This window comes from Thunnus thynnus, chromosome 5 (assembly GCF_963924715.1).
Source record: "Thunnus thynnus chromosome 5, fThuThy2.1, whole genome shotgun sequence".
Taxonomy (NCBI): Eukaryota; Metazoa; Chordata; class Actinopteri; order Scombriformes; family Scombridae; genus Thunnus; species Thunnus thynnus.
In genome coordinates this window covers 34,744,260-34,756,977 of record NC_089521.1, presented here as the reverse complement: position 1 = coordinate 34,756,977, position 12,718 = coordinate 34,744,260, and the positions used below count along the sequence as shown (strand labels likewise).

Genomic DNA, 12,718 nt, shown 5'->3' with positions numbered 1-12,718 from the left:
ATTTTCAGCTGTCCACATACTTTTGGACATATAGAACATCACAAACATTCAAAGACATATTTCTGTTCCAAATTCTCTGATTGCAGCTTCTTAAATGTGACGTTTGATGACGTCATCTTGGACTTTGGGAAACAGTGTATTAAAACAAAAACAAAACAAAAACAAAACAAAAACAACAACATGTTGATAGTTTGTTTCCTGTGGGAGGGGCTAAGAAGCATTTATTCTCTCTTTTTTATTTGGGTCCCATCAGCTTTTTCCTTCCTACAAAACAACTATTTAAAATCAAGTTGCTCAAAAAAAAAAACAACAAAACAAAACAAGAAAAATCAAAACAAGCAAAATATAAAAATTAGAAATCAGGTGAAATAATTCTACGTTTGAAAACTGTGTTTGAAAAGATGAAAGTAATTTATTATTTAAAAAAAGTTAAAATAAATAGCTAAAAATAAAATATAATAAAAATATACAGGACAGACTTTCTCATTGAAGTGAATGGGAAGGTGTGTCCAAGGTTTTGGCTGGTATTGTATATAAAACTGGATGATAAAATATATTTAAAAAGAAGAAGTAAAAAAGCTTTTATCTATGTGAGATTGATCAGTTTTTGTTTTAGTGACTTTTTGAAAGAAAATCTACTTTTGATGCGTCTTTTTGTTGCAGCAGAAGAAGAAGTTTGTTTGATTATTACATCTGTGACAGAAAGCAGGATGTTGTAGTTCGTCACTAAAGAAATGTGATAAAAAGATCTTTCTCTATGTACGCTCACTAAGAAGGTCATCATCAATAACTGTATTGTTTGAAATATGCCAACTCAGAAAGAATGGATGACTGAAGCTACAGAAATGATGAAGTTAGAAAAGGAAGCTTTTCGACTGTAAAATACTGAGACAGAATCCATGAAACATGAGCACCAGTGGAAAAGTCCTTAATGTCACAATACAAATCAATCCAACCTTTTCATTTGATTTGACTTTTTTCTCTTTATTTGAATGAATTGAATAGTTGTTGTCTTCTTCTTCTGTCAGTGCTGCTCTACAGTATGAACACTGCATGCTGCCTGTGCTGTAAGATGTAAGTACAGTGAGAATTGAAGGACATTAATAAGGTTTATGACTGATATTGTTTGAGGGTAAAGGCTTGCTTCAGATTTTCACATTGTTTTGGGAGCGTTAGAGATGGTAGGACTCAGTTGTTTCTTTATTAACTGTCAGAATTCTCTATTTTCTGTCTTTCTCTTTGTACTTTTGTGAGTCAATAAAAGAAGAAATGTGGTGAATTATTACAAATGACATTTTACATAAATATTACAAGACTAGATTTGAATTTAGCCTCGATAATCGTTTTTGCATCTCAGAGAAAAACTAAAGTGTCTCTCAGCAGAACTGTGTTAATCCAAAAATGTGCCTATTAGATATGGCATAGATATAGATATAGCTTTGTAAAGTGCTGTGTATAGATAGAGCAGAAAGATACATTATACAACAATATAAAATGATAAAAAATAATAAAAAATAATACATCATAAAAAACCACTACAAAACCACATAACTAAGAGGTATTAAGAAAACACAACAAAAACTCATTAATTGAGAGATAAACTTTGGAAACAGAAAATCCAAAATGAGAATGACTAAGAAAACTGACATTGCCACCTCTTGGACTGGACTTCATCACTTCTATGCCTGTGAAAAATAGAGATGAGATGTGATGTTGCTTTTCATTGAAATGTCTTGCAACAGGGCTGGTTACATCCTTTCTCTTAATAGAGCTCCAGTGTTTACTTACAGCCTGATGCAAATGACTTGTTAAATATTGTTATGAGATATAAACTATTCATTGTGACATCATATGTTTGCATATAAAAGCTAGATACCTTTAATATTTACACACAGAGCAACTCTGAAATGTCATCTGGAGCCATGAAGAGCCTTTAAAAGTAATCAATCAAATCTTTACAATCAATCAAAAACAAACAGGTAACCAGTGAAGTGATGATAGAAATGGAGTAATATGATCTCTTTTCCTGCTTTTAGTTCAAAGTCTGACAGCAGCAGTGTTCTGTGCTAGTTTTATAGATATTATTTGAATATGTTTAAATGGTGAAAACAGGACTGGACGAGCTGCTGATATGATCATCAAAACTTAGACTGGAATCAAAAATACAAAGTTTTTCACCACAGAACCAAGATATGATGTAGGAACATCATCTTTATTAATACAAAATCCTCGTTTGAAAAGGGGCACCACTTCCCATTGTTAGTCTAATTTAACTGTGCCGGGAAGAAACACAGAAACAACTTATCAGTCTCACGTCTGATGTAGTGTGTTACGATGCAGTGATCTAATTCTCTGCTTAAATTGAAGCCACAGACAACGACATGCTGATAAAGATATATTTATTGAACTAAATAATGAACAGTAAATAAATGAGATTTCAATGCAAACAGATAAATGAATAATCAACCAGAATAAATATTCTAATTGGCATATATGAAGTTATGGATGAATGATGGTGAAATGTTAATGAAAGCGTAATTAACGGAGAATTAATTCTTCACTAAACTTCTCTAAGGAATTAACCAGAGAGTTCAATTTAAACGACACCAACTCTTAATCATGAAAGAGATGGAGAGCAGGAGTAGCGTTGTTCAGCCTACTTTGCGTGGCGAGTTTCCTCTCGTGAGCGTTGCGGGAGCGTTTAAGGAGAAGTGATGTCGTTACAGCTTCTTCAGGTGATTCTCCAGATCACCACAGGGTTCACCGTTCACCGATCCGTAGAGAGCGGATCGTTTTAATTGAAGTCTCTGACTGAATGACTTTCTTACTAAATAACTCCAATAATAATCTCGCCGGCCGAACAAAACTATACTTAATAATAAAACGCGTGAAAGAATTTCAACATAAAATTTGTTTTACTGAAGTAACAATACTGCATGTAGCTTAAAGGGGAAAACAGTTAACTTTGAAGATCACATGATACAAAAGAAAAACATTCGTCTCCTTGGAGATGTAAATGAAAAAGCAGGAAAAGCAGAATATCAGAGTATCGGAGTATCAGAGAGAGCAAGCGTAGCCAGTACGCTGTTTTTATCAGGGCTGGCGCTAAGATGGGCCTGTGTGGGTGGAGATAGATGTTCTCCCGCGCAAAAGAAAACACGTGATCTTCCCTGAGTTGATTACATTTCAACCATTCAACTATCTCACCATGATCATCCAGATTTAACCCTAAATTGCAAATGTACGATACGTTACTCAAATGTTCAGAGACACACATCTATAATGTAATCACCATCACAATACCTGAATTTAATCCTTTGATTAGGTTAAAACAGAATGTAGTTTGTTGGCTATACATCCATTAACACACAAAGTTAACAATCATCAATGCAGCTTAATTAAAACATACTATAATTATTTATCAAATTACTTTTCATACTAGCTAACATACTTTATAACTACTAGTGTTACTTCTTTGCTTATCAAAGTATCTTTCATACATATCACATTCCTACTGAGTTATATAGAGTTTAATGGCAATTTAATAGATATTACAATAATAAAACATTATGCATCATACACCGGGAGAGGTCTGTCTTTAACATTCAACCTCATTGAAAGTTGTCCACTAGATGGCACTGTGGTTCCATTACTATGTAACAATTAAAGCTAGATATTTCTATCTCAGCTATACTTTATCACAGAAAGATCGAGTTGGACTGGTTAAACAGGAATTACTTTGTGACCAATAATATATAGATTATAAGATGATTATATACTTAAGAAACACTGAATCAAACTTCTGGTTTTAAGGAACACAGAAAGGCTTAACTGAATTTACGACAGGTCTGGACTATCTTTATCTGAAGTCACACCAGGGTGAAAGCAACAGGGGAGGATGTGCTTTGGAATGTGTATGTGTGTGTGTGTGTGTGTGTGTGTGTGTATGTATGAGATTAGAAGGTGAAAAGAGAACATAAAATGTAGGTAGAGTTGTCCAAACTCACCAAACAAATGGATGAGGTTTCACTATGATAAACAGTCTCTCTGCATTTGTCCAAGGAAAGGGTCCTTTAATCCGGTATCCTCTGAGACTTGGGTTGGTAAAGCATGTAGCATCATTAGTGTCATAATTTCCATTTGGGATTGTCCCACACAGTTTGGGGAGAGTTTGGGGTGAGGAGATGGTTCTGTGAGGAGTCAAAACTGACATTTAAATGTGAAGAAAGGGTTCTCAGTTTACCTGAGGGCATTTCCAGATGAAGTTGAATATACATCCATGTCTTTAGAGGTTAGAAGTTATTGTTGATTGAGCCCAGGCCTTCTTTGGGCTATTTTGGAGATTGCAGAAAAAACAAAGATCAACTGGTTCTCCTACAATGATTTGACCTGCATGCAGGTTTTCTGGACCAATGATAAATTCTTTCACAATTTAACTGAATGAAATTTGTGGACATCCAATCTGTCACATCTGTCACATCTGGGCCTGTATTTATCAAGCGTCTCAGAGCAGGAAATCACTCCTAACTGGCCAAAAATGATCAGAGTGACGCATCTCTGCTTCTACTTTTAGGAGAAAAAGCCTTTTATCAACTTTCCAAACTTGGTAAATGATTCCTATCTCTGCCAATATTTAGGAGCTGCAGGAGATGGAGTTCAGGCAGAGATATTCCCTGAGAGGAGAGATGTTTTGGGAACGCTTGATGACACTGAGCTTATTAAAAGATTGTTTGGACTAAAACAGAATCATTAGTGAGACTGACTTTGTGTGTGATGCAGAGGAGAACACATGATGTTTCTACAGAACATCATTTAAATAAATACAGAATGTCCTCACAATGTTACACTTTATGGTAACGGGGAAAATGCAGCTGTGCAACAGTGACGATTCTGTCAGAAGCAACAATGATGAAAGTCATGAATCAAACTTTGATCTGGCTTAATGCACGTCATAAAGATAATGAGCATGACGAGGGTCCTCAGTTACAGCCCACTAAAACTTTGATTTACACACAATCATGTCAGCTGCATAATGAAGGATATCTCAACTTCATTACAACAGCTCAAATATTTTATAGGCTTATTTTTTATTCAGGCTCCTTCAAATAACAGCAGAGCTACAGCCCGATATTTGAGAGAGGAGGATGCACCTGATCAATATATGTTTCTATTGTTACGCTGTATTTACCTTCATGTAGAGAACACAAGTTAACTTGGGGTGTAGTTGAAAGAGGAATTGGACAGTGGAAGAGAAGATGTTCTTCATGGAGAGTATTTGCAACATGTGTCTGTGCAATATGTGCAAGATGCAGCACTATTACAGGCTGTGAAACCATGTGGCTGAACCAAGATCATTTCACACAGCTGAGTCTAATTACCTGTTATCTTCATCAACATATAGGCTACATTTATTTCTCAGGCTTTCTTTACACTTTGTAAATATCATCTTATAATGAATTTTGGCATCATAGTTTTGTTCCACAACCTTGGTAAGTTACCTGCCTGGTTACCTGCCTATACACATAATATACCAAATTACCACTGTTTCATATTTCCAGCTGAGACTGTGAGAAAACTACAACACATCATCATTATTTCTACTTTTCTGCTCTGACTGTGGTAAAACAGCGACGTCTCACTCTCTCCCAGGAGTAATCCCTCTCCTGCTGACAGTCACAGTAAATTCTCTTCTGCTTCATTAATTAGTTTTAGTCCTCGTTAACTCTCAGTCTGATTCTGAGACGCTTGATAAATATGGGCCCAGGGTCAGAGTCTGACTTATAACACCTGTTTTTAATCTTTTCTGCATCAAACAGCTCATGTATAACACATCTGTAAAGTGCTGATTCAACAAAATCAAGATCCAGACTCCGGTCCAGATGGATCATCAGGATCCAGCTGATCCTCTCTCAACACACACTCCTGGATGTTCACTCACACTCTGACAGAGATCACAACACCCCCTCCCATCTGATGAGAGAAGAAGAAACAACAAAGGTCATAAATCAGTGTTTAGTGAGACTCACTTCATCAGCTGTGAGTCAGTGATGCAGCACATCCAGTATAAAGAGCAGCAGGGACTTCAGTCCTGTTCAGACCAGAAGTGGAACAGCTGTGCAGCGTAGCCTTCTTCCTTTCAGCTCTCATGTTAATGTGTTGGAGTGAACACACTGAGCTCCAAGCTCACACACCTGCACAGACTTTTGCTATCAAGTCTGTTTACTCTGCAGATTTCACTCAAGTACATAGAGGAAATAAAGTGCTGAGAGTCATGAACACATCATTACTGCAGAAACAGAGACATTCACTCATCAGTTTACTGATGGATTTACTGTTGATACATGTGAACAGTTAGAAAGGTTGAAAGCTACAGAGTCTCTGTGAGATTTGAAGATCTTTCCTGCTGTTAAATCATCACATGACAATCAGTCAGATCTCCCAGCTAAACAGCTGCTGTGATTCCTGGTCTTCAGCAGAGGTTCTGGTCTGTATAAAGACCACATGGTTACTAAACGTAATGATGCTTTTGTGAAATCAGAGCCAGTGATTTGCAGGCTGCAGTCAGACTGATCTTAAAGCTCTGACAAATATGAACTGATCAATTCTTTAGTGTTGAAATGAGAGAACAAACACTTTCAGATCAGATTTGATGGTAGGACAGTTTGATGATGAGGACCACTGTCTCTATGCATCTTGTAAGGCTGTCAGCTGTAATCCAGCTTTATTTCCTGCAGACATGAACACAACAACAACAGTCATCTTCACATCAACTCAAACACATGATCACAACAAGCTTCTGGCGATCTGATTGGCTGACTGTTCTCTCTCTCTCTGTATTTAAGTCCAATCCTGAAGCCTGTCACCATTCTCCTCTCACAGCTTCACTGAGGAAAGCAGCCACTGAGATGGTTGAAGGTTCACCAGGAAATACTGGATCTTTGCTTTGATACTAACTGTGTTTAATACAATACTGCTGAAACCAGCACAGACTGACTCCAACTCTCTACTGACCTCAGAGTCTCCAGTCTACAGTCTGGACTCTCCTGAAGATCAGACAGCTGCTTCACGTCTTCGCTCTGCAGGTAGTTTCCTCTCAGATGCAGATCTCTCAGATGGGATGAGGGGTTGGACTTCAGAGCTGAGGCCAGAGAATCACAGCTGATCTTTGACAAACTGCACCACCCCAATCTGAATAAAGAATAAATGATGTCAGTTTTGGAAACAAAGTTCCTTTTTTAAATCATTCAATGTTTCATAATCTGTTCAGATGTGAAGAAGGTTTAGAAGCTGCTGGAACAGCCTTCAGAGGATCTGAGAGCAGCTGAAAATATACATATTTTTAAACATAAAGTAAAAACCATCTGTTTAGTCTGGCTTTTATGTAGTGTTTTATCATTTTATGGTTTTATTATTTATACTTATTTTATTTATCATTATTATTTATTTTATTCTATTTATCAACATTTTACTGTTGATCATTATCGATTATTTTATTCTATTTAATATTTAACATTTTACTTTTTTAATAATCTATTTATGCGTAGTATTTGACAACTTTTTGTTGTTTTTATTGCTTGTATTATCTTTTATTATTTATATTTTATTATCTTAACTACCCATTTTTTATTGTTGTCTTATTTATTGAACCTTTTTTGCTTTTTTAATTGCTTTGGTGTTCATTAGTCTCTAGATCCATTTTTAACATCCTACGTTTTATCAGTCACTTGTGCAGCACTTTGAATTGCATTTTATTTGTTTGAAAGGTGCTATATAAATAAAGTTTGATTGATTGATTGATTGATAGAATGTAGAAGTTTATAAAATGGACACTCCAAACACCTGAACCCAACAGGATGCAGGTTAAAAACTGTCAAATATAAAAGACAAAAAAAGTTTCAGTGGTTCAGAGTGAATCCAGTGCAGATTTTTCTTGTTATATGAAGGTTTTAAATGTGCAGCTCAACATTGCTCTGACACAGTCAATGGACTAAACCACTGAAGAAGAAAATAGACTTTCCCATTAAGATCCTCAGTGTGGATCAGCATAATATCAGCTTTATGTCTGCAGTTTAGTGTCACCACAACTGTCATATCATATTAATCTCAGCACAGCAGTAAGAAATGGTGTCTGACCTCAGAGTCTCCAGTCTACAGTGTGGACTGAAGACTCTGAGGTCACCTGCATCGATCTCTGTGTCCCTGTGTGTGTGTGTGTGTGTCTGTGTGTGTGTGTGTGTGTGTGTGTGTGTGTTCTGATGGATAAATATCAATGATCAGACATTATTCATTAAAACACATTAAAGAATATAATAAAGAAATATTTCTCCTTCATCAAATAAACTTTTTAAACCATTTGAAACAGATATTAGTTGGGAGGATCTTCTGTATACAGATGTGACTCTTTACTCTTTAATCAGTCATCTTTTATAACTACAGACTAAACTTTGTACAGTAAAAAATGAAAATGTGGGAAAAAAATAACTTCATAGATGTAAGTTATGTATGTACATGAATTAGGTTCAGTTGTTAAACATTATGATCAACAATAGTAACAGACAGTCAGTAAACTTACATCAGAGTCTCCAGTCTACAGTGTGGACTCTCCAGAAAATCACACAGCAGATTCAATCCTGAACCCTGCATGTTTTTGTTTCCTCCCAGATCCAGCTCTCTCAGGTGGGAGGGGTTGGACTTCAGAGCTGAGACCAGAGAAGCACAGTTGATCTCTGACAAATCGCAGCTCCTCACTCTGAATAAAGAATAAATGACGTAGATAAAAATCCATCATAATCCATCAGGTGTGTTCAGGTTTTAAATGTGTAGTTCAACAGTATTATGTCCTCATCAATGAGCTTTTCACTAAAATGAGCAGAGTGACGTTGTCATTGTGTTATTATGGATCATCATCATGTCAGCCTTCTACAGACATCATCCAAATGTCACCACAACATTCAGACACATATTCATGTCAACACTGATCAATAAATTGATCAGATGTGCACTGAGCACAGTGAGAAACATGTTCTCCTAATCCTAGATGTAACCTAGAATCATCCTTCACAAATATACCTGCAGGGCCATATTTTTGCTCCTGTTTACTGCTGGTGCAGCTACACAAAGTGCGTCACCTGTTGTTGGTGGCAGCTCAGACACGACTACAGATACAAACTGCATTTGGAAATATGATTTACTCTCTTTGTGTCTGTTGGCCTGTATGAGTTTAAAGTGAGTGTGTCAACAGTTTTCTTAAAGATGTTTGTCTTTTTTTAATTAGTGACTAAGTTCAAAGTGAAACCAGCTGTTCAGTACGGTGGCCCTGAAGTGCAGATCACAACGACAAATAGGAAAACACAACAGCACATCAAAAAACACAACAAATCACAAAACACAACAAATAACAAAACACAATGACAAACAACAAAACACAACAAATAACAAAACACAACAACAAATAACAATACACAACAACAAATAACAAAACACAACAACAAATGACAAAACACAACAACAAATAACAAAATACAACAAATAACAAAACACAACAACAAATAACAAAACACAACAACAAACAAAAAAACACAACAACAAATAACAAAACAGAACAACAAATAACAAAACAACAAAACAAAACAACCGCAAAAGCAGAAAACACAACAACACTAACTTCTAACGGATAAGGTAGGTACCTGCTATCGACAAAGCTTGTTGCAAGGCAAGGATCAAGGATCAAGGACAAGGATCATCGTTGATTGGACGGATGCACTGCCTGTCTTTTTAACAGGAAGGATTGATTCATAAGAGGATAAACAATCAATGTATTACTTTTGTTTTTCTGTTTTTCGTGTGAATTAAAAAAAGACCCAAACAAAATCCACATGCTTTTCCTGTTTTAGTCTGCAAATCGGCAGACTAAAATTGTTTTTTGCTATAGAATATATACATACACATAGATAGATAGATAGATAGATAGATAGATAGATAGACAGACAGACAGACAGACAAATACAGGGACTAATTTGAGAAACAAAATTCAGAGGGAGATCTTTCCAAAAAGTTTTTATTCATTCATTCGAATAAATCACAGTACCGCCACTCGGACAGACGTGCTAAATACATTTGGGCCCTAATTTAACTGTTTAACTGAATAAGTGCAATGACAAGAACAGCGTAGTGGGTCTGAAGCTCACAGACTGTGTGCACATCTCCATGCGCACCTGCTATGTACGTGCAGCAGTGCAACATTCAAAAGGGATGGATGACAGTGAATATAGATCAGTGGGTGTGATGATTAACGCTCTCTCAGCCAGTCACATAGATGTGAAACAGTTGAGCAATCATAGTAAACGTGATAATGACAGCTAAACAAAAAGAAGGCTTTTCTTTAGGAAATGTCTGGATGGTTCAAAGTGTTACAACATGAACACACATCATCAAAAATCTGAAGAGAAGACAGATAGAGTTATTTTCATCAGTGAGTTGGCCTAGTAAAAAAAATAATTAATTAATTTGGTGAAGCCATTGATATGATCATATCGAATCGCTATTTCAGCAATGATTTTAATGTATCTCACCTCGTACCCTAATGTAAAATTACTTACTAAACTATTGCATAGTTTAGTAATTAATGTTACACAACAGTGTTTGCACTTCAATGTGTTTCAAGGGTAAAATGAGACGCTACTTTTGGTAAAAACAAAGTTGGAAAAGAGGCTGATGAGCCCAGGTAAACGGACGCTCCTTCATAAAAAGCAGAATATCAAGGTATAACCGGCCAGTCTGCTGTGTGTAGAGGTGTGTGTGCTTATTTTGTAGCAGCCTGGTGTAATTTTCAGGCGAATTAATGACTGTAAAGACAGTGAACAGCTGTGTGTAATGGCACTGCGCTCTTGCGCAGAGGCAACCTCTGGTCCATTTACTGCGGCAACACATAGCCTAGACGCGGTCATCTCGACTGCCATGGGAGCGCGAGTGCTGACAGCGAAAGTCCATTTCTGATTCTGTGGTTGTTTGCACTGTAGAGTGTTCTCATGTTGCAGTGCTTTACTTGGATTTTTATAAAAAAATATTTTATTTTTATTTTAGATATGGTCACTGGGTGAAGCAGCAAAACCTCATATGAGGGGGATAAAAAAACAAACAGGGATTCTCCCTCCAAATCACACCCTCTGTCTATCCATCTATCTATCCATCTATACACATATATACTTTTTTGTATGCTACAGCAAAAAAGAAGTTGTTTTCTGGATTGAGTTTCTTTTGTATTCCATTTGCCAATTTGCAGACTAAAACGGGAAAAGCATATTTTGTTTTGTTTTTAATTCACACGAAAAACAGAAAAACAAAGTGATAAATTGATTGTTTATCTTGTTATGAATCAAGTTGAACACAGCCTTGGGCGGAGACTTCACGGACCCCAATGGAACCATCCAGTCAGCGATGATTCTTGTCAATGGGAGAGCGTCCAATCAGCAACAAGCTTTGTCGATAGAAGGTACCTCCCTTTTTAGAATTAATGTTGTTGTGTTTTCTGCTTTTGCTGTTGTGTTTTGTTATTTGTCGTTGTGTTTTCCTATTTGTCGTTGTGATTTGCACTTCAGGGCCACCATAGTTCAGGCATTTGGACCGACAAACTTTGAAAACTTGTAATTTGTGAATGTGTTATGACTCAAACTAATTTCAAAATTTAATTTGAAACGTTTAAGTCTAAAACTGTTATGGATTGAAATTGGGTAAATATAAGATGAACAAGAGGAAAACACAGTCAGTGAACTGACCTCAGAGTCTCCAGTCTACAGTTTGGACTCTCCAGTCCACCAGACAGATGCTTCACTGCTGATTTGGACAGACTGTTCCGGCTCAGATCAAGCTCTCTGAGATGGGAGGGGTTGGACTTCAGAGCTGAAGCCACAACTTCACAGTGAGTCTCTGAGAGTCCACAATTAGCAAGTCTGTAATGCAGATAACATACATACAATATACACTTTAATAATAAATATAGATTCTAGGCATTTTGATCACTAAACAAACTAAGATGTGATGAATAGCTCAGTTATCTCTGTTGGCAGAGCTGGTTGGCCATTAATCACAAGGTTGGTGGTTTGAAACTTGAGCTCCCTCTGTCCACATGTCCAAGTGTCTTTGAGCAACACACTCAATCCAAAATTGTACGTGTATGTAAAAAAATGTAAGTCACTTTGGACAAAAGCGTCTGAAAATGAAAGCAATGTAAAGGTGTCATGTTGTGATTTAGCCTTCAAATCAAAGTTGAGTTATTCAGTAACTCTCCTCACTTTCTCTGCTGCTGTACTGCAGACTTTTAATGGGATTCTCTGTTTTGGTTTCATCTTGCAGACAAAGGCAAAGAAAATGGAGTTGCATTTATGCTTCTATAAAGTCCACAGTGATTGCTTCTTATTTGTCTTAAATGTCTCCTTGCTTTGTTCGCTTGAGTCGCATCCTTGTGTCTTAGTCCCTCCCACCTAGATACAAGGGAGAGATTCAGGAAAAGATGTGAGGGAAGAAGAATCAAGGAAAAGTGTTTTTGGACGTCCTTTCCTTTCAGGCGTCATCTGAAGTGATGTCAGCTGTCAGTCTACAGGTGTTAACAGCTCTTCAGTGTCTTTTGATGTGCTGGAGTTTAAATGTGATGTACTGTCTAAAAAATGAATAATGGCGTACAGTTACCACTGCCAGCACAGTGATGTAGTGATGTCCTCCA

The 12,718-nt window shown here is 36.7% G+C and overlaps 1 protein-coding gene across 7 annotated transcripts in view; it reads right to left on the bottom strand.

The window, feature by feature from the left end:
• LOC137183701 (protein NLRC3-like) overlaps window positions 1-12,718 on the bottom strand; it is a 247,621-nt gene that overhangs the window by 55,669 nt on the left and 179,234 nt on the right. For 5 of the 7 annotated variants that reach the window (XM_067590943.1, XM_067590946.1, XM_067590944.1 and 2 more), the window contains exons 13-15: window positions 11,775-11,948; window positions 8,573-8,749; window positions 7,012-7,188 (exon numbers count right to left, since the gene is read on the bottom strand). The exons of 1 other annotated variant lie outside the window; for it this stretch is intronic. In XM_067590943.1, the coding sequence (XP_067447044.1) occupies window positions 7,012-7,188; window positions 8,573-8,749; window positions 11,775-11,948 (528 nt within the window). Of the gene's footprint in view, window positions 1-2,382; window positions 5,964-7,011; window positions 7,189-8,572; window positions 8,750-11,774; window positions 11,949-12,718 lie in introns of those variants that run through there. One more of the 7 variants, XM_067590948.1, reaches the window with a different exon arrangement.